General features: G+C 47.2%; 1 protein-coding gene across 2 annotated transcripts in view; it reads left to right on the top strand.

Annotated features, from left to right (window-relative positions):
* The window catches only part of ENOX1 (ecto-NOX disulfide-thiol exchanger 1), a 247,744-nt gene that overhangs the window by 93,460 nt on the left and 132,338 nt on the right, over positions 1 to 21,946 (top strand). For both annotated transcript variants that reach the window (XM_041730978.1, XM_041730979.1), the window contains exons 6-7: positions 2,416 to 2,649; positions 13,332 to 13,544. In XM_041730978.1, coding sequence (XP_041586912.1) covers positions 2,416 to 2,649; positions 13,332 to 13,544 — 447 coding nt within the window. The remainder of the gene's footprint in view (positions 1 to 2,415; positions 2,650 to 13,331; positions 13,545 to 21,946) is intronic.

Below are 21,946 nucleotides of genomic sequence, written 5' to 3'. Positions count from 1 at the left end.
GATAACCTCTCTCTGGCCTCCATTTTCTCATCTGCAAAATTGAGGGAGTAACAGTAGCAACTCATAGAATGATTACGAGGAATGAATCAAAATAATGGATATTAAGTGCTTGGCAGGGCACCTGCAACAATAGGAACCATTCAGCAAATGGTTGTTTTTAACACAAATATCCTGAAGATGGTAAAAGAAGGACCGATTCTTGTGCCTCCCAGACCTGCCCGGGGAACGTGGGCTGTATCCACAGCTCTACCCGTAAACAACTGCTTTGTTCCACCTGGGTTAGAGGAGATCCAAAGTGCCTTTCAACTCCAACATAACCCAGTGTTTAGACCCAATCAGGAACCCCATGAGACACTGGCCAAAGATGAACAGGCCCAAATTTAGGCACGTGGAAGGTACTCCTCTATTTTTATCCCTTGATGCCCCGCTTTTCCCAGCTCGGGTCCTGCTTGTGAGCCAGGCACCTGCTTGCCCCTTGCTCTGCCCCTGGGCAGCAGGAGGAGCCCGCAGCAGAGGCCTCACCTCCAGCCTCCCTGCCTAGAGGCACAGGGGTCCCCCCAGCTCCATCTCGGCCACCCTAGGGAGGTTGCACACCAGTCCGGGGAAGATCTGAAAGGCTGATTAACTAGAGGGGCAGGAGGGAAGGGAGGCTGCCCCTCCTGTGTGTGAGCGCCTGCAAACCCAGGCCCAGCTGGAAGGCCTAATTTAGGACCACGTTCACATTTGAAGGCCAAGCTAATTTTAGATTTAGCCTCATCAGGATCTCTTTTAAGGCCTTAATGATGATGTTTTGGTGAAAGAGAGGGTACTTTTTGGAACCAGAAATATCTGAAAAGTGATGCTCTGGACGTAAGCAGAAGAAAGACACTGGGCCAGTTTAGGGCCACAGTGGCCAGTCTTAGGCACTGTTGCCTCCTCAGCTATTAAGTATGTATATCTTGGCCTGCTGACTCGTTAAGTTTCTAGGGCCCAGAACCAAGATACACTCTGCTTTAGCATGAATTCCACTCCTATGCGATCCAGTGTTTGCGGTTTGGGTAGGTATTGTTCTACCTTCCCATTCTTAGAGAACACCATTTAAACCCAGGAGTGAGAAGGGCGAAACAGGAATCAGATGTGAGATCTGCTTTGTATTTGTACCTTCCCAAAGGTGTGAGGCGCCCTACAGGGAAGAAGTCAGCCTCTGCGGGGGTTTTCAGCGGAGTTTCAACCCAAATGCCAAGATAATGCATTGAAATGTACCACGGAGATCTCGAACATCGGTGTAGTACAGCCTAGCATTTCACCCTGGTACCTCATTTGCAAAGCCCCTACACAGCAAAAGTGCTCATTTTGCTCTTTCCTCTGGCAGCCCCGACAGCTGTGATCCTGCTGGGACCTGAATTTATGTTTTTAAAATCTGAGTACCCCAAACTAAAGAGCAGCCTCAAAGCCAAGTCTTCTCCATTTGAAGTTAGGCTGGCTGTCTGGTTTCAGTTGTGTTCGGGTTGATTTCTCAGATCCAGTTTTTGCACATCATCGTTATAAGTTGGGTACCTCGCAGTAAATCCCCCAAAGATTTCCAGGCCCATTTTTTTTTTCGGTCTAGCTCTGCGCTCCACAGGCTCCTGTGGCCTTCAAAGATTGCGTGGACAATTTGTGTGGTGCTGCATGCCAGATGAGGTGCTGCAGGGCTAGGAGGAAGGCAGCAGTGAGGCCTCTTGATTGAAGGTAAAATATTCTCCTGTGTGCCCCAGAGGATAAGTGGAAATAAAACAGCATTGCAAAATTGCCTCAGTAATTGTGGCTTTTGCAGCTGCCGAGAGAGAATTGAGCAGCATTTTCTAGGGGAATGAAGCAATAATCTGCGAGTGAGGTGTTACGGAATTTACTTTGTAGATCCTTTTAAATATCATAGATATTCTTTATTTACTCCTACCTGCCTTTTTTCTACAAAGAATTTAAGAGCACTTCTACAACAGAGTTCCTGTAAATTGAAAATCTAACACCAAGGCCATAGAAACGCAGAGAGGGGAAGAGGGGGTCAGGGGAGGAAGCGATATACCACATGCCGAATTTGTTCCTGAGCTTCCTGGAAGCCAGAGGGAAGAAGGAAAGAGTGACAATAAGTGACCTGGCTCTTGAGGTCCCCTTCTTAGTCACGCTGGCTTGCAAAGTGGGTAGGTGACGGGCTGAGACACCTCCCAGAAGCAAGTTTATCTCCAAAGCCTCTAATAAGCTGAAGTTGGCAGTGGTTCCACATCCCTGGGGAGGAGGGTAATCACTTCCCACCTCCTCTGGGAACAATGCAGTGCCCTTCATCTGGGCAAAAAAAAAAAAAAAATGGAATTAAGCGAAAGCTCCCCCAGTGTGGCTTGAGGGGCCTGGATGATGCTGGTGAGGTTGTGACAGGTCAGGCCTTTCCGTGGCTTTCAGGTTACCGGATGCGGCTAGGGTCCAGCACGGACAAGAAGGACTCGGGGCGCCTGCACGTGGACTTCGCGCAGGCCAGGGACGACTTCTACGAGTGGGAGTGCAAGCAGCGGATGCGCGCGCGCGAGGAGCGGCACCGGCGCAAGCTGGAGGAGGACCGGCTGCGGCCGCCCTCGCCACCTGCCATCATGCACTACTCGGAGCACGAGGCGGCGCTGCTGGCCGACAAGCTGAAAGGTAAGGGGAGGTCGGGGGGGGGGGGGGCTCAGCGGTTCAGGTCGCCTGCGGCCCGGGGCGTGACCCTGGAGACCCGGGATCGAGTCCCACGTCGGGCTCCCTGCATGGAGCCTGCTTCTCCCTCTGCCTGTGTCTCTGCATCTCTCTCTCTCTCTCTGTCTCTCATGCATAAATAAATAAAATTTAAAAATTAAAAAAAAAGCTAAGGGGCCTCCCCTCGCCAGCCCCCGTGCATCCCTGGCGGACTTCGTGCAGGTGGCGGCACCTGCCAGCGGGGGACACCGGGGCTGCTCGCGATGCAGCCCCCACCCCCACCCCCATCCCCGCCCCGAGGTGCTCCCGGTGCACGCGCGCCTGCTGTCCACGCGGTTCGTGGACCACGGGGTGGAGGAGTCCCAGCCGCAGCAGCCCCGGAGCAGGTGCCTGTCGGCGCGCGCATGCGCGTTGAAGGGGCGAGGCTCGCGCATCCCGCGGGCGGGCAGGTGCAGGTGCGCCCCCCGCCGCTGGACTTCACACCTCTCCGCCAAGCCTCGCATCACGCACGTGGGAAGCGGCGCTGGGCTCGTCTGTGCACGGTGCGAGAGGAATGTGGACAAAGCATCCCTGCCTCCAGAATAGTTAGGAACCAAAATGAGACTAGTTCAGGTCTTTAAAGGTGGCTGTGGGCCTCTCGCATGTTTGATGCTGGGGAAGGAGGGAATAGGGCCGTAGGGGGGCTTCAGTACCTGCCCCAGTGAACTGCAGACGATTGCAAAGGGGCCCCGCTTGAACTCAGGATCACGCATAGGTGTGAACTCTTCTCCCATTGTTGATCAGTTGTGTCATCTGAGCAGCCTCTGTATTTCCAGGCAAATGACCGTCAGGCCTTCCTCAGGTCGTTGGGCGTGGCAGATTTTATTATTTTTTTTAAAGGATTTTATTTATTTATCCATGAGAAACCCAGAGAGCGAGACAGAGACATAGGCAGAGGGGAAAGCGGGCTCCATGCAGGGATCCGATCTTAGGACTCCGGGATCACGTCCTGAGCCAAAGGCAGACACTCAACCAATGAGCCACCCAGGGCACTGGCAGGTTTTAATGAGAGAACACAGGTTACAGCAGCTGGTCTCACCCAGGGGTCTTGGGTCAGTGATTAAGTGTAGTACAAAGCCAGTGGCATGAGTGTCCCCCAACAGAGGAGCAATGTGCTTTGGGACCACAGGGGCAAGTGTTGATGATGGTATCAAAAAAATCTTCACAGAGGAGAACTGTGCATGTTAAACAAGATTTTTCTTTCCCAGGAGAAGGGCTGAAAGACATTGGGGTCAGAGGCAGGAGCCCCAGGAAAAAGAACAAAAGGAAGCAGAGGGGGAACTTGGCAAAAGTGGAGAAATGCAAATGGCCTGCTCCACAGCCCATGTGAGAGCTGCATGCATGGAGCTTTATAGAGCAAGGTGGAGCTGGAAAAGCAGTCCAGGGCCAGATAGTAGAGCCCTGAAGGCTGCCTCTGGATTTGGGGTTTATTCCATAAGCAGTGGAGAAGCCATTAAAGATTTCTTATCAGAAGAGGGATGTGATTGATCTTGGAGTGTTTTAGAGCATAGCTAGTATATATTGCTGGCAGTGTGTAAAGCGGATTGGATGTTTTCACTAAATGAAATGTGTGAAAGCTGCCCAAAACCTATTTTAGGAGGATAGGAGGTCGGCATTCTGTTTCTTTAAAAGAGAATTCTTTAAAAGAGGATTCTTAAAAAAATAAAATAAAATAAATAAAATAAAAGAGGATTCTTTTCAGAAGGACTTCTGCTTCTAACCCTCATCCCCTGTTCAGGCGTTGGGAGTCCCTAATGACCTGCTGCTATGGCTGAAATGCCCCCCTGTGACTACTGAGGGCTTGCTTTTTTTTTTTTTTTTTTTTTTTTTTTTGCCAATGGTGTGTGTTCCGCTGCTCAGGGAAGGCCTGTCTTACAGGCATAAATATATAGGCCATGGGTGTTCCTCTAACAAAAAGCCCACAAAAGGCAAATACAGGCATCATCTCCCTTTTCCACTCAGGCTACAAATCATAAGGAGTGGCCAGAATGAGAACGAGCAACACCCTCAACCAGGATTGTTGGTTTTGGAACAAATAGCTTTTTCTTTAATATCCTGTACATTGTGCATTATCCACTTGTGTGCTACGCTTAGATGTGACGAAAACTAGCGTCTTGGTTCTGTGACCTCTTGGAGGGATTTCAAAAAAGTTTGGCACCTTCCTATTCTTTTTGAAGAAGCCAGCACAGAAATGTCTTTGCACGTCAGAGGAACATGGCATTGCCTTTCCCGTTAGAGGATCACAGATTGGGATGTCAATTGGGTGAAGTAATTTGCAAGCTCTGCCATTTCAAAAATATATATTTATATAGATGAGTATAATTTGCAGAATTTAGGAGCTGCACCTTTGCCAAGTACTGTGTGATCCCTTGAGAGAACAGATTGGAAAATTTAATAGATGGCAGTTACAGTAGAATGAACTAGCTGGGGATACATCTCAGGCAACCAGTCAGGTAATATCAAGCTTGACAATTTCAACCCAAGCACAGAGTTTGGAATATAAACAGCATTTAATTGCTTGGGAAATTGGCCGCCTCAGAGAGGAAATCCAGTCCGTGCTCCTTATAACGCTGCAAAGCCAGACAGGAGGGACCGAGGAAACTGCTCCCCTGAAAATGATTTCATTGATGTGGAGATTAAAAAAAAAAAAGTGGAGTCAAAAATCCAAGGTAAGGAAGCCTGGGTAAAAGAGAAGATGGAAATATGATCCGAAAATACCTAATTGGATTTGATTTTTTCCCCTCCCCTGAGAGATCATGCTATCTTAGGTTTCTTTTTTTTTAATTTTTTTTTTAAATTTTTATTTACTTATGATAGTCACAGAGAGAGAGAGAGAGGCAGAGACACAGGCAGAGGGAGAAGCAGGCTCCATGCACCAGGAGCCTAATGCGGGACTCGATCCCGGGTCTTCAGGATCGTGCCCTGGGCCAAAGGCAGGCGCCAAACCGCTGCGCCACCCAGGGATCCCTATCTTAGGTTTCTTACAAACATTTTCCCCCATTTTACATTGCACTGTGTATTCTTGAAGTTTTCTTACTGACAATCAGCTCTGTCTAGCAAAATCTGCACAAGCCAACTCTTCATCACGACCCACAAGGCCCTCGACATCCTGCCCGGTGTTAAAAGTATGCACATAGTATGTGCTTAATTCTTTTCTCTCTTCCTCAGTGATTTGGATCTTTGAGCACGTTGCATTTCTGGCCACTGGTGCCACCAGACATGATTAGAGATCCAGGGGAGTAGTGATGCACGTGGCCATCATTCCACAAATATTTGGGGAGCCCTTTACCATATATCTGAGACTGTGCTAATAAGCACTGTGCGGGGAGATGACAGCATGAGAGCCTCTGCCTCATGGAGTTTAGGCTTCTGGAGTGGTAGAGGCAATTAGAAAGCACCACGTACTTCCCACCATCGGGAGAACCCAGCTGGCCAGCGACAGGGTCAGGGGGCAGATCTTCTGAGACCAGGTGACTCCAGGCCCAGTGGCCACTGGGCCTTCTCGAAGGCAGAGGAAACGTCAAGCTGTAATTGTGTAGTGTCTAAGACAGCGTCTGTTACGTTACTACAAATTCTAAAAAAGAAAATTAGCAGGCACCCTGCTGATTAAATAGACATTGTTCTGAGACAATTCAACTTAATGAAGACTGACTGGGAAGTAACTGCTCACAGACCCAAAGTTTATAGCATGGCTTTGAGAAAGTGAGAAGGAGCTCAATAACACCATAATTACACTTTATTGGAAACAGTAGCACCAGGCAGATGAGATAATGAATTTCAGTGTGTCTAACACAGACCATCCACCCCTGGAGGAACCCTGTGTTTGGACTGTGGAAGGAAGAGATTGATTAGACGGTGAGAAAGATTATATCCTAATTCACTGGAGATTTCTCCTGGCAAGAGCATTTAAAAGTTTTTGTGTACTTTTTCCCCCTTTGGAAAGCTGCACATAATCTTTCATTATGTGATGAATGAAGAGTTTCTCTCTGCATCAGGTGAAGTTTTGACAGAGCTTTGAAGCAGTGCCCTTGGGATCCCCTGGTGTGTCATCATGAATTCAGTTCTCCTGGGATCCGCATTCATAATTTCCGGAGGGCTAGACTCTGATTTGCATACAGAGTGGCCCAGTGTCAGCCTGCCAGAGGGAGAAAGGGGTGGAAGTGGTGCTGGCATTTTGCTGAGACGGTTGTCAATATTTATGGTTCCCAGAAAGTAAAAATCAATAATGCTGTAAGCCAAGTGGAAGTTCCATTAGCTAAAAGCCCGGCTTCCTTCTTAGGGCAAGGGAAATGAGAAGCACAGGAGCCTGTTCGAGAATCACTTTCTTAGGCGTAACTGACCTTCACAGAGGCAAGATGGGCCATTTCATCCAGAAACATTTTGTTTGACCCCAAAGCAGGAATAATCAGTGCATTTTTCATATTGCCAAACCCCCCCCCCTTAATTTTTTCATTTTTACAGGTACTATGTAGTTGGGGGAGATAGTGTGTGTTAACCATTTGTATCTCCTTTCCTGCTCTCTGTGATTTGGAGGATAAATAAGGTTACGCCCCTTGTAATGGTTAATTAAGCAGCTAAAAAATGGAGGATTGTTTAAGGATGTCCAATGTTTAGAGACACATGGTGAAATTTTAGGAATGTTGTAGTAGTAATGCTTGGGCCACCCCGGAATCCCCTTTCTGCTTGGGTCAATCTGTGACCTACACTGTAAGCGATTTCCAGCCATCACAGAAGCCAGAAATCAGTGACAGCTAGGTAGGCACGCCATTCACATGATTCATTGTGTGGATGAATACATGTGTATTCCCATTTTGGGGGGAAAAATGTGCTGTAGAGCATCTTCCTTTTATCTCGTTCCAGGGACATTTTATTCAAACATTAATCTCCTCTGCTATTATTTCTTTATAGATCCAGCTGCAAGTAAGGATACTACAGCTCCCCCCCCCCCCCCCCCCCCCGTACCCCCTACCCTCGCCCAAGTTCTCATATTCAGTATCCCTGGCTTGGCTCTCTTCCCCACCTATTGTTCTGAAAATCAAGGCCAGATATCCCTGTGTGGACACAAAGGGAGAGAAAAAAACTGCTTACCGATTTGAGTCCCTTTCCCCTTATTTATCTCTTCATCAGTCTGGTTGACATCCACCCCATGTCCACCTGCTGAGTCCTAGGCTCTGCCTCTTGGCCCTGGGCCTGGCCTTTGAGGAGCTTGCAGGTCATGGGTTGCTAAAGGATGCTCTGGCAGCGGAAGCATGACTTACAGATATCAAATGAACACGTGCCAGTGATTTTATTTAACTCAGCTAATTAATGAGAGAATCAGTAAGACGTTAACTTGATTCAAAAGAGAGTTTGCTCTATAACGATTCATATTTTCTACGGGACAAAATTCATCTGCATTGTTATGGGGAATTATTTGCATTGTGACCAGCTCTCCACAATTTATGTTCTGTCCCTGAAGAGTTATAAGATAGCCTGGTCAAAAGCAATGAAAGATTCACGACCCTATAGAATCAGATACTTGCAGGGGCTAGAGGGCAATGGAGAGGGTCCGCTAGGCCATGGCCGGCATTCCACAGAAAGGATCTGCAGTAGTCTGTACACCTGTTTCCAATTCTTGGACTTTTTTTTTTTTTTCACTTTTTTTAGGAGGGGGGGATTGGAGTGCCTAGTGTTAAAGCAGCTATTTTTTAAATGGGGGTGGGGGAGGTTAGGGACAAGGATTCACAAAGCCATAAGGATCACATCAAGTCCTTTTCAGTATTCTCTACTATCTTAGCTGCTACTTTCCATTTCAGGGTTTTGTCATCTTTTAACTTAAGATGAGCTCCCAGCCAGTTTCCCTGGTTTTCATTGACTGATTTCTTCCAGTGCTTCCAAAACTTTAATGTGCATATGAATCACTTGGAGTAGGATGCAGATTTTGAGTCAGGAAGCCTGAGTAAGGGTGAGTCTGCATTTTCAAGGAGCTCCCAAATGAGACTCAAACTTAAAGTCTTTGAAGAGCAAAGATTTATCCCAAGTGCAGGTTTTTTAAATGCCTACGATGTGCCAGGTGCTCAGTATATGTGGAAGAGAGGTTGAAAAAATCTGAAGTAACCACAAATGAAATAAAATGGGTATGGATTCAGGTAGTGACATTGAGGGATGATAGTCATTATAATATTACTTATGCCTCACAAAACTGAAGCCAGTCATTATTTTCCCAGAATTAAAAATACTTTCCAAAAGATTTTTGAGTCACTTGATAGGCTGGTTGGTGAGTGCCTCCCTGGAGAAGGTTCTGCTTCTCTGTGATCATCTGACGTCATTCTTAACTTTCATTGCCAGTGGCAATGACCTCAGGGGCCTGCAGGGTAAAGGACCAGCTCCCTTCACTGCCAGGAGAACTTTTATCTCTGGGAGACACTGTGAAAATACCCTTTAACACAAAACTAAAATGTTTATTACCAACCGATGTGTCCCAACTTCTGACCAACCACTGAATTTGTGGCTTTCTAGCACTAATGACTGCAAGTCTATTAGAAATAGTGTAATCAAATATAGATGAAGCACAAAGAGAAAAACTCAAAGTGACCAAAAGACTGAAATATGTGGGATCCCTGGGTGGCTCAGCAGTTTAGTGCCTGCCTTCGGCCCAGGGCATGATCCTGGAGTCCCAGGGTCGAGTCCCACATCGGGCTCCCTGCATGGAGCCTGCTTCTCCCTCTGCCCCTCTCTCTGTGCGTCTCTCATGAATAAATAATTAAAAAAAAAAAAAGACTGAAATATGTTTTGGAAGCTTTATTCTCATGTTAGCCCTTCAAAAGTAGAGGCAGTCCAACAATTACTGTATAGAGTGACTGATGGTTTAGTAGCAGGATATGTAGGGAATTGTGGAAACATAGCAAATGGGCATCTAATTCATGTCAGGGTTACAGAAAAGCTGCCTCCATGAAAGACGCTGAAGCTGAATCTTGAGGGAAACAGAACAGTTAGGCAGGTGGACCAGAGCCATGAGGGCTCCTAGGATGAGTGCACAGAACATGCAAAGGCTGGCGAGGGATGGCCATGGTGTTTAACAAAGAGGAGAGTGATAAGGGAATGAGGGATGGATTGAAGAGGAAAATGCGAATCAAGAAAAGCCATGGAGCAAATATGTGCAGTAACCTGGGTGTGACATTGTGAAGACCCTGATTAGAATAGCACTGCCCAAGGGGTGCCTGGGTGGCTCAGTGGGTTCGGCGTCTGGGATGGAGCCCTGCATCAAACCCCTCATGGGGCTCCCTGCTCAGCAAGGGGTCTGTTTCTCCCTCTCCCTCTGGCCCTCAGCCCCACCCTTGCTTATACTTTCTATCTCTCTCTCTCTCTCTCTCTCTCTCTCTCTCAAATAAATAAAATCTTAAAAAAAAAAAAAAGAAAAGAAAACATTGCTCAAATTTTAATGAGCAAATGGTCCATATTCACTCCGATTAATGCACCGATTTTCCCAATTCTTACCGCGGAAGAAGCACGCCTGTGCGTTCTAAGTTTCTAAACTGCACCGATGTTCAGAGTTATGCCGAAGCATGTTCGCAGAAAGTATTTGGAAATTTTTATAACTGCATCTTCGACGTGATTTTTATGAGCAGTGTTCATTTCTTTTCACATGACTAGCTTTAATAATGCCGCAATCTAAATCCTGTTTTAAATTAGTTTATATTGTTTTCTGATTTCTCGGTGATCTTTCCACCGAATACAAAATCGAATTTGCGGTTGGCTATTGTAAATGACCGCTCCCAATACACGCCTGTAGCCATTCAGAGTGAGTTGCTCAGTCTTAATTAATACAAAGTCACTTCTTTACATAGCAACGCACACTGACCACACGTAGCAGTCGTGCCTCAACTAACGTTTTCACATTTAATTTGCATGTCAGTACAGCAATCATACAGTGGCCTGGCAGTTTTCGAAAGTTCAGAAAAATGAGGATGAAACGGGGAGTTTGCAAAAGTAAAAACGTCCTTTAAGCTAACGGAATTCTGCATACAATTGGCATTACATATTTTTTAACACTTGTTAAAAGGGGAGCAAGTCTCTTGCCTGCTTACTTTATAGATTGCGTATTTTCAGTCGCTTAATCCTAAAACTGCTGTTTCTCATTCTGAAAACTATCAATTAACTCTGATCTGCCTGTGAACCCACACTCTCTGTCTGGGAGTGAAGAACAATAAAAAATTTGGTTATTCAGATCATTTGAACAAACCTACATTTTTAAAATGACAGCGTGTTCTCCCTGGCAGTGGATTAGTGTATTTATGGACCCGGTGACCACAAGCAAGAGAAGGAAAAACAACCAGTAATACGAGGGAAAGATAGCTAGGCCAGCAGTGTTCTTTCTACTAAAATCGTGGAGGGTTTTCTTTGCTCTGTTATGCAGAGATTAAAATTCCCAGCAAAGGGGAAAAATGGTACACAGAGTCAGTGTTTTCTTTTTTGTTGTTGTTATTTTTTAAGAGGGGGGGAAAAAGATTTCTTAGAAGCATTAGGTTTATTCGTGCTGTTTTGGGAGGTCCATTCTCCTAACATATATTGGCAGGGAGAGAGGTAGCGAGCGCGTGCGGGAGGCAAAATTTATTCTGACTGTAACGGTCACAGTGGGCCTCTCACAAACATAATGCTAAATTATGGGCCTCTCCATGGGCTGAACGTAATGTTAAGTTGTATGATGGATTTTATCTTACACAAGCCGCTCCGGTCCATGAAATGAGATAAGAAACCACTGCAGCTGGAGTTCACAGAGGGTTGAGCTCAGACTAAAATTCCAGAGTTAGCAAAATTGGATGAGCCAGCTGTGGGACCGCAGGCGTGTGTTCTGTGCCTGTGCGTTGAGATTTTCGAGGACAGGCATCCTTCCTTTGCGGGGTACCCCGTTATCTCCTCTGGGGAAGGTGTGAGGCTGGAGGGGGCAGGTTTGCACTGAGAAAAGGCTCTGATCCCCAACCACAGCCCCTGCCACCGAGGGAGAGGGCCTGGGTGGGTGCCGATCTGTAGCACGTGTTTGATAGGTACCTCCAGCCTGGAGAAAGCGGAGCACACTCCATACACACTGGGTCAGGGTGGTCCTGCCTTCATTGAGCGCATGTACATCTGGGCAAGCGACAGCCCCAGCAAGGAAGTTGTGTGCCACCTGGGAGGGGGCCTCTGGCAGAGAAAGGACTAAGGGTGTTTCTATGATGTGTAACGTGCCAGCAACAGTGGTTGATTAAAAAACATCTGATGAGCGAGAGAAAATAAAACTCCTTTACCAAAGATGAATCATGCTCTATCCAGTCTTTTAGGGTGTATATCTGTGTATGTATAAACAATGTATAATACATAAGTATAGAAAATATATGCACGTGCAAACTTATACACACAATACATAAGGATGTTTCTGATGGTCCTCCAGTGGAGAGAACATAATAGGCACTCAGTATTTACCAAATAAATAAGAATCTGAATCTTACATTTTAATTTTGCTCCTGATTTTTAGAATTCAGAGCCTACCAAGTTTCTTGAAAAAAATGTAGGATACTAAGTCACATTTTCCAAGGGTAGAAAAATAGAACTGGAAGACTTCTCCCCTCAGATCTGCCTGGGAAGGTCTGCAGTGAGCCTTTGGCCGTAGGATCGATAAATGTTGTGATAATTGACATACAACTTCCAGTTCTAATTAACTTAATTACCTTCAAACTTGCTTTTTTTTTTTTTTTTCTTTTTCTTTTTCCTACTCCTAAGCCATAACAACACAGGTCTGTTCCAGTAACCATTCCCAGACAGGCAAGTTTATTTGTTTTCTTTCAAATGAACCTTATCATTTATTTACAGGTGGATCCTCATTCCCCACTCCATCCCTCCACCCCCGTACATACCTCAAACCCAGTTCAAATGGGTTCCAGTAGGCTTCCAAATGGCTTTCGGAGAAAACACTGACCACCCAGATAATAGGTCCTCTTTTGTTGAAAACAAAGAAATACTCTATTTTTCAGCCTAATTAAATATATTATATTTAACCTAAAATGAAATTAGTTTGGAACTATAGTAGAAAAAGAATTGGCTAATGCCCACTTCCGCCTTGGGAACAATATCTCTCATTACATCCAGCTTTAAACTAGTTTAGTCTGTCATCCGTATTTTGACACTAACTCAGTTGATTGGAAGTCAGGAAACTAGTATCCATATAGAATATGTCTGAAGAAAAAAAAAAAAGAATCTGTCTGAAGAAGGGATAAAGAAGTGGAGACCAGATCGGTTAATGACAATTTTCTTTTTTAAGCCAGTCTTGAGAAAGAGAAATCAGGATTTGCCATAGATCTTGGATGGGATTTGTTGCCTAGAACACCCAGAACTGATCTAAAACTGAAATCCCTGGGTTGGTAGGTGAGAGAACGAACAACCGTTTGTTTCCTGGGTGGCTCTGTGACACCATGGAGCCAGAGGCGAAAGGGCAAGCGAGGCAATGCTAGAGAGTTAGTCTTAGGAAAGCTAACTTGTCAAGGCCTCAAAATATATCTGGTAAGATGGCCCACGTTCCGTCCCTTGAGAAGAACCCAAAGTGAAGTTACATTTTCCTGCCTTGGCATGATGTGTACCTGGTGGTTTTCCATTTCCAGATGATAGCAAGTTTTCAGAGGCTATCACAGTGCTACTCTCCTGGATCGAACGAGGGGAAGTGAATCGGCGTTCTGCAAACCAGTTCTATTCCATGGTGCAGTCGGCCAACAGCCACGTCCGCCGGCTGATGAATGAAAAAGCCACCCACGAACAAGAAATGGAAGAAGCCAAGGAAAATTTTAAAAATGCCTTAACCGGAATCCTCACTCAATGTAAGTAAAATTTTGGGGGCCATCTGTTTGGTTGTGATTTTTGCCTTGGCTTTTGTGTTCCTTTCATTTTTGTTCTCATTTGGGGGTAAGTAGTTCAATAATTTCCCATCCTGCTCCATATCGAATGGCAAACCTCATAACCTATTTCATGTTCTGTGGCAACTTGGAGGAACACGGACCCTGCCCTGAGAGCTTACTTCTCAAGGTGAGCAACGTTTCTGTAGCTTTTCCTCAGAACACCAAACCCGGCCACCAGGGCAGGGTGGCCAGATGCTTCTGTGTCTGCTGGACCGGCCGCAGGTCACACCACACCTGCAGCATGGCCCCCCTCTCCCTGCGGGCTGTCCCCACGTGCAGGACATGACCTCCATGGCCTCCTAGTGCCGACAGTAGGAAGCAGGCCCCGAACACAGTGTCCTTGAGCTCTGTTTAGGATGAAGGCACCATCAGAAAAACTCCTCCTCAGGATCCTTTATTTGAGGTGAGCTTTGGCTGTCAACATGGGCAACTCAGTAGAGGTGTTTCTCCAGTATTATTATTATTATTTTTTGTCCTTTCTTCATCTGGAAAGCAAATTGCCTTAACTGCTTAATGCTGGTGATTTTTCATGTCCAGATCCTAAATTGATGAAGGGGTGTAAATGGGCTTTCTCATAGAACAATAGTCAGGGTAATTACCCAGGGCTCTATTCAAAAAAAGGGCGTATATTTTTTTTACGGGCACTCTGTCTGTGTCTGTAGTTAACGTCACAGCGGCATAATGCATTACAGTCGCTGATGTTCCCTTGGTTGGCAAAAGCCATTGAATGACACTGTAACAATGCCGTGCTCCATTCCGTACCAGGTGCAGGGTGCCACGTTGGGACGGTGACATATGCGATTTACGTATTCATTCTGAGAATGAGCATTATTTTCCACGGTGCGGCGTGCCAAAATGTCGATCGCCTCTTTCGACAGTGTAAACCCAAGGGATGAATGTATGTATCTGTTAGGATGGGAAGTGAGAGAGACATGACAAACCAGCTTCTCAAGTGGGAATGGTGTTCTATGGGACTTTGTTGTCAACAGACCATTTTTTGCAGCAGCACAAAATATATAAGAAACTCTCAAACATGAACTCTGATAAGTGACCAAATATCCAGCCTGGGACACCCGTCTTTATAGAAAAGGAATAGGAAAAACAGATGTGCTATCTCATCAGACCATTATCAGGCCACTTTCCCTCGATTCCCAGTCATGACGAATGGCCCTTTACCCAGCCGTGTATGACCAGCAGTTCTGAGGTTAGGGTTACTAGGGATAGGATAGAGGACACTAATTCTGATCCTCCCTTTAAAGGGAGGGAAGCTTGGAGTAGACCAGCAGGTGGAGGGGGAGTAAGGCTGGCTTGGTAATGGAGAAAAGGAAGAGCGGGGAATGCTCAACTCTACTAATACAGTTCCCCCAAAGTGATGGCAAGCCAAGTGCCTGAACATTGGGATATTACCGGGTACCTTTTGCTCACTAGCATCAATTTTAAATACATTTTCATTCCCACGACTTCACGTCACCTGGCAGGGAAGACTCGACTCTTGGCTCTAAGGATGAAGGTAGGAAGGCAACCACCCATTAGAATAAGGGGGCAATTGGGTGTTCTTTGGCCACACCCATTGAAAGGAGCACCTGTTAAAAAGAGGCCCAGATCCAGTGGCTGAGAATGCAACGTGCCTCATATCATACAGTGCTGCTGCGCTGGCCTTGGTTTGAAACCACGAGGGAGGGGATCCCTGGGTGGCGCAGTGGTTTGGCGCCTGCCTTTGGCCCAGGGCGTGATCCTGGAGACCCGGGATTGAATCCCGCATCGGGCTCCCGGTGCATGGAGCCTGCTTCTCCCTCTGCCTGTGTCTCTGCCTCTCTCTCTGTGTGTGACTATCATAAATAAATAAAGAAAAAAAAATATTTAAAAAAAAAGAAAAAGAAACCACAAGGGAGACAGACAAGTCTAACGTGGTGGGATCCAAACATCAGCATTTTATCACGGGTAAAGCTTGAATCAGAACGTGTGGTTGAGGGCTGCTGTAACAGCGGGCTTTCTACTGCAAGGCCTCCAGGCTGAGCATCTCGCCGCAAGCAGCTCCGAAGCCCTGGGCCCCAGTGCACAGCGAGAGGGAGCAGCGGGGACGGGCAGGGGTAACAGGCACGCTGGCGTGCTCCTCCCTGCCTGAGAAGGAGAGAGTACAGGGCCGGAGCAGGACTGGGAATTTTGGAGGGAGATCAACCTCATGGAAACCCAGGAGTGGAGATCACTGTCGTGGATTCCTCTCTGGCACCTCTACTATGAAATGCCAAACCCAGAGCTCTTGCTTTTAAGCTTCAACCCCATTCCATGTTAGGTTTTTCCTTCCCATTTTAAGAAACTCTGAGACCAAAATCCTAGAAGTGATTTTTACCCTCATTTTACCCTCATCCCTCCACCAAAGCCCGTATTCAGGCCGTCAGGAAATCCCTCGGTTTCAGCCTTCAGAAATGACCCACTTTTCTTCATTTTAACTGCCTGCATTCAAAAGTGCAGGCTCCCTGAACTACGGCAGCGGCCTGGTGTGTCAGTTCGACGCGGTGTCCACCTGTGAGCGACAGAAAACCCTACCCAATGTTAATCTTAAACATGTGAAGTTTTTTCCTTTCATATCTGGTAAAATCCCAATTTAGGTGGTTGTTGGCATGGGTTCAGGGGTGCAGGGCTGTGAGGCCCGAGGCTTCTGTGATGCTATTAGCTTCTCCTAGGCGATGGTCGAAAATGACTGCTCTTGCTCCTGCCATCACAGCTTTTTTTTTACACACTCAAACCACATTAAGAGAAAGAGAAGGGGACAGGGTTGTGCCTTTAGAGCAAGAAAGCAAAACTTGCCCAAAGATCCCCAACAGGCTCCCATTGATGTCTCATTGTGCAGAATTATTACACGTGTCCATGCTTAGCTACAAGGAAAACAGGAAATATCCTTTATTGACTGGTCCCCAGAATAAAATTGGAGATCTTATCATAAGGAAGGAGGGGAGGATGGCTGCCAGGAGGCATTTTGCAGTTTTTGCCATGCCCAGGCTCTCCCTTTCCACTTGTATTCCTGTTCAATCTATTTTTCACACATCGTCTAATATAATTCACATCATATCTTCCCCGCTTAAATCCCTCGAGTAGCTTCCCATTGCACGTATAATAATATTCACTCTCCCCAGGCTACAAGCTCCCCATACCTGCCTCTTTGATGTCAGTTTTCCCTTGACTTGCTGTGCGTATCTCCACTGGCCTCCCTCCAGCTGAGCCTGTCAGAACTGCCTCCCACCCCCGGGCCTTTGCACCTCTGTCCTCTCTGATGTGCACTGCCCCCCCCCCCCCCCCCGCCCACTGCACATGTGAGTCCTTCCCATCCTGGAGGCCTTGACTGAAAGCCTACCCTTCAGAGAGGCCTTTCGGCTTCACGCTTCCCCAGGAGGTTCGCCACCACTGCAAGGCAGGGGGAAGGGGGGAGTAGAGGGGGGCCCTTCAGAGCACTTACCAAACTGTGAAGTGATGCAATGATCTGTCTGCTTTCGATTATTAGTCATGCACGCGTACCAAGCATCTGGGACATAGAATCAGGATGGCGAGTGAGCGAGCAAATGAGCACATGGGAAGGATGGCAGGAAGGAAGGCTGACACCGTTCAGACATTCCCAGGGCCCTGCAAGAGTAGTTAGACAGTAGTTGGTGGCAGCAGAGGCTGGGGTGGCAGGGCTTCAGCTCTGCTGGCAGGATCAAGCGGATCCAAAGGCTCGCCAGCTGTGCTTTTGCTGGCAATTGCAGTGCTTCACCAGACCCCTGGAAGCAGGCCAAGGGGAGGCTGGGGGGTCAGCATGGAAGGGTCAACAGAAAAGTTCACAGTGGCGTTCCTCCATCGTAACCCCATTTCCCATCTACCTGTTGCTGTGTGAGACCCCCACGCCACCCCCAGCCCTGTGCTTGGATCCTAGGGAGGTGTCTTGACGGCCAGCAGAGACGGTGAAAAGTCCCAGCCAAGTGGTCCATGTCCCAGCGGCGGAGGGCGTGAGGGACCTTCGTGGGCCTTCACAGGCAAGCCCCTGCAGGACAGCTTGAAGGTGGGAGAGATCTTAAGTGTGAACATGACCTGCAGTTAAGCCTTTGAGGAGGAATGGGAAGACTGCATGTCCTACTGAGCAAGCTCAGAATGTTCCATTCTTTGCTATGTGCATTTACCACGACGACCACCCCCTGGATGTGAAGGGAAACCAAAGCCTACCAATGCGTCATGACAACAGTAGCAGTACCCTGGCTAAGCTGCTAGGTGTGTGCGCGTTTCATCATCCTTTGGATTTTAAAGACATCTCGTTTCAGGTCTGGTGCAGTTCGGTCTGCTGGTCCCAGCCACGTTTCCCACGTACCCCAGCTCCGTGTAGCGGGATGGGGTGCATTGGTGTTGGTACTGGCGGGGCTGCTTTGTCCACGGCGATTGGCGCACTCGCCGCATTCTCTAAAAGCAGAGCCAGTCACACACCCCCATCTGTCTGCGTTAAGACTCCTGGAATTAGATTCCAGCTTTCTCATTTAGAATCGAATCACGATTGTTTAAACACGCAAATTCAGGACTGGCCTCTCAGTTCTCTTTCTCCTTAAGTGGGGCTGGAAATCTGGTTGTCTGGCAGTAACCCTGAGCGCCCCCTCCCACATAAGAGACCTCCACAGCACCAGTGATGGCCCTTGAATTCCCTGGTGGCCTCCTTGTTGGGAAGCCACGGGTGTCAGGCAACTGCTGGGGTCATTCGAGAGCAGGTAAATGGATGAGCTAGGTTAGTACCGCAGGTGGGACCGGCCTGGTGTCCTGAAGGGTGGGCTCAGTTAACAACTTCCAGGGAAGTGCAGGCCCATTTTTGACAAAGCTCCAAGCATAGTAAAAGTTTGGGTCCCTAGATAGACTTTACTGGAAAGAGGAGAAGGGAAATTTCATTAAGTGTCAGTCCATTAAATTGGATTAGATGCACCCATCCTTGCGTTGCTTGTCACAGTTGTCCTTGCTTTCATATTTGAGCAGATAGCATTTTCTCAAGGGAGGGGGGGATCAAGATCTATGAGTAATAACATAAAAAAGAAGTTGTGATTTATTTCAAGGCTTACTTCAGGGTCCAGTAAGCTACCTTCTAGCCTTGTTGGGGTTCAATCCTACAAACTTTGGTTTTCAGTTCTAACCTTTCTCATACCTCTGGCTTTCACCCTAGGACCAGCTATTAAACATAGTCAAGTAGGCATCGTTTCCATCTGAGCTTTGGCTCTAAGCATCAAGGGGCAGCACTGGACCCAACCAAGAATTTGGGGTGTTCAGCATCCATTCAATTCTGTTTGGGGATCATTTCTCACTTCTGACCACAGATACGCAGTTATGAAAGATGTTAGTTGAGGACGCCATCTATCCCGGTGTGGCAGCTGGGGCTCTCTCCTCTTTTTTTTCTGGCCAGCTGGGTAGATCTCATCTGCTAGATATAGAAGAAAGGGAAAAAACATGTCCATCAGGTGAATCATCTCACTCTTTCATCATCCTATCCTTGTGTCATCCTTGACTCATGCTTATGTCATTTCTTGACCTGTCCGTCTGGCGGACAGCTTCCCCAGTTTTCCCGACTCTGAGGCTTCCAGGTTTTGATCTTTGCTTTTTAAAAATGTAGACTTCATGGGCACTCCCCACCGGCCTACCCACTCCCAGTTTTTCGGTTACGAGCAACGCTTGTCATTTCAGAGCTCAGAGAGGAGCTGTTTATAAAGTTCAGGAAGCATGTACCACAGCACTCAATTATTAATATGCACGCCAAGATGATCAATTGTGCATGCCTTGTTACAACACACACTCGTCTAATGAAAATTTAAACGCCCCATGATATCCCCACATCAGTACTTCCCCAACATGCTTCCCAGTAAGGGAGCCGAGAAGGAAGGGAGTGACGTGGGGGAAAGGCACCTGGGAAAAGCAGACGGCAGTGGAGAAGGCTTTATTAATATTAATTTAGGGATACGTGCCACAAATACAATGAGCAGGGCTGGAAAGTGGAAATTGGAGGATGTCAGAGCTGGAGGGGGACCTCAGAGACCCGTTGGCTCAACCCCTCTCATTTCAGAGAGGGGGCAGCGGAGGTTCTGGAGGAGACGTGATGGGCCTTTGGTCATGTAGCAATTTCCGGGCAGATCAGAACCCAAGACTCTTGGCCCGCCGTACCGTTGGCTCCGTGCCGCTGGGCCTCTGGGTGTTTTTTATGAACAGTGAAAATGAGCAGAGGACGATATTATAGCTGTAAATTTATAGCATACAGGTGGAGTTGAAGAAGTGTTCAGTGATAATCCCACGCTGGCTTCCCACGGAATATAAATGCCGCTGTCTGGTTAGAAAATGAAGCCTTTGCTCCCAGCCCTACCCTCTCCCCCCCTGCACACAGGGGCCCACGCTACATCCCTCGCCTCAAGGACCGCCCTCCGCTCTGTGCCACCCCTGGAGCCCGGCCTCTGTCACACGTGCCCCTGGTACAGCCCAGGCCCCCGCCCCCCTCTGCACCCGTTAACACTGTCACTATCCCCTTGAGCATATATTCCTTTCCTAATTGTTTTATGTGCATCAGGCTTGGGGGCAGGGGGTTCTTTTTTTGGTCCTCTAGCAAGATTTTAGGTGAAACAGAGACAGAGACCATGCACTGTCCTCCTTCCCCACCTCCCTGCACCACTCCCGGGTCTGGCACAATTCAGTAGTACAACTCCTGGCTGTTGATCAAAGATCAGAGATGGCAACGAAGGTGGTATTGGAAATTGGGCTGGAGCCTAAAAACCGCAAGACATATTCTAAATGTTGGGGGGTCTTGCATAAACCATGATCTCAGCTGACTTTGCTCCAGTATGCGCTCTTCTTTGAGTGCGTACACAGAATATACTTCAGCTGAGAACCTTGCAGTAGTGCCGTGATGGTCCTGTTGTTAATATTACTTGGACCCGGAGCTCGGAAGGATTAGGACTACTGTGCAGGTTTGCTTTATGCGTTTATGATCAGAAACAGCATCACCCTCATCTGAGTTCTTGAAACGGAGGAGAGGCCGTTGACTGGGCCTGAAGAGATCCTGGTTTTAATCCCGGCTCAACCCCTTAACCAGGTGACCCCAGGACAGTCTGCTGAGCATCCCAAGTCTCGGTTTGCCTATCCGTTCTATAGAGGAAGGGTTTGACCAGATAGTCCCCGCTCGGGCCCATTCCCATCCCAAAAACTCTGTGGTCCTTATCATGTCAATGACTTCGATCCCTTTTTTGTTCCCCCTGAGTATCTGAAACAGAGCAAGGGACCCAGCCAGGATGCTGAAAGCTCCTTAACCGGTCATAGGACAGTGGATCAGAGATCCCTCCAGGCGTGTGGCCTGTTTCTGCCTCGCTGTGGACGTTGTGTCTACAGGGCAGTGCTGCAAATCTCAAGCCACATCACCCCCCCCTACCGCCCTGGGGTGTGTGCCTGGCACCCTGCTGGTGCTGCAGGCTGCACCTTCCCTGACCAGTCTCCTCTGTCACAGCCTCATCTATTCCCTTGACTAAAATCCTAAAAGCCTCAGGTGTTTGAATGAGCGATGAGATTCATCTGCAAATATTTGCTGGGCCCCTGTTCAGTACCCAGTGGTGCACAGCGCCAGAGTGACAGATGAGGGGTCCCTGATCGTGGACCATGACCCCCCCCCCTTTCAGGCAGATGGGTGTCATCATCCACACTTCTTCTGGCTGAAAAGCTCTTTCTGAAACCATTTACTTCTTAGGAACATCTCAGCTAAACATGCTTTTTTTTTAATTTCTGCCAAGGGAAATTTGGCTTCTGTGTTCGTGCTGTCGAAAAAGAATTTTATGAAGTGTTAAAATGTTTTCCGTGTCTGTGGCCGTCATTGCTGTTGTTCATCCGCGGGAAAAGAATTCCCTGTAACTGCTTTAGCAACTCGGCAGATTTTTCCCTTTCTCCTCCAAATCGTGCTGATGGCTCTATTTGCCGGTGTTTTAAGTGCTGGCAGCATTATTTTCATTAAAAATAAATAAATAAAATAGAATACCTATTTGCTCTCAGGGAATAAATGTCCGGAGAAAATATGTTTTATAAAAACTTTCCCCAAAAAATTAAAAATAAATAAATAAATAAATAAACAAACAAATGAATAAATAAAAACTTTCAAATCAAGAATGAGCACAATCTCCTATTTCACAGTATACCAGCACCAATAGGATAAGATACTGGAAGCCTGCCAGATACGAGCTGAGCCTCTCTTGGTCTCTCTCCTTTCAGCCTCACTGAAAATATATGTACTGGGCCAAGTCATAGCACTACAATAATAACTTGAGGGGAAAAAAATCTTTTACTAAAGATAACAAAAT

This window comes from Vulpes lagopus, chromosome 16, assembly GCF_018345385.1.
Source record: "Vulpes lagopus strain Blue_001 chromosome 16, ASM1834538v1, whole genome shotgun sequence".
Taxonomy (NCBI): domain Eukaryota; kingdom Metazoa; phylum Chordata; class Mammalia; order Carnivora; family Canidae; genus Vulpes; species Vulpes lagopus.
Note: the sequence above shows the minus strand (reverse complement) of the source record. Positions and strands in the feature narration are given on the sequence as shown.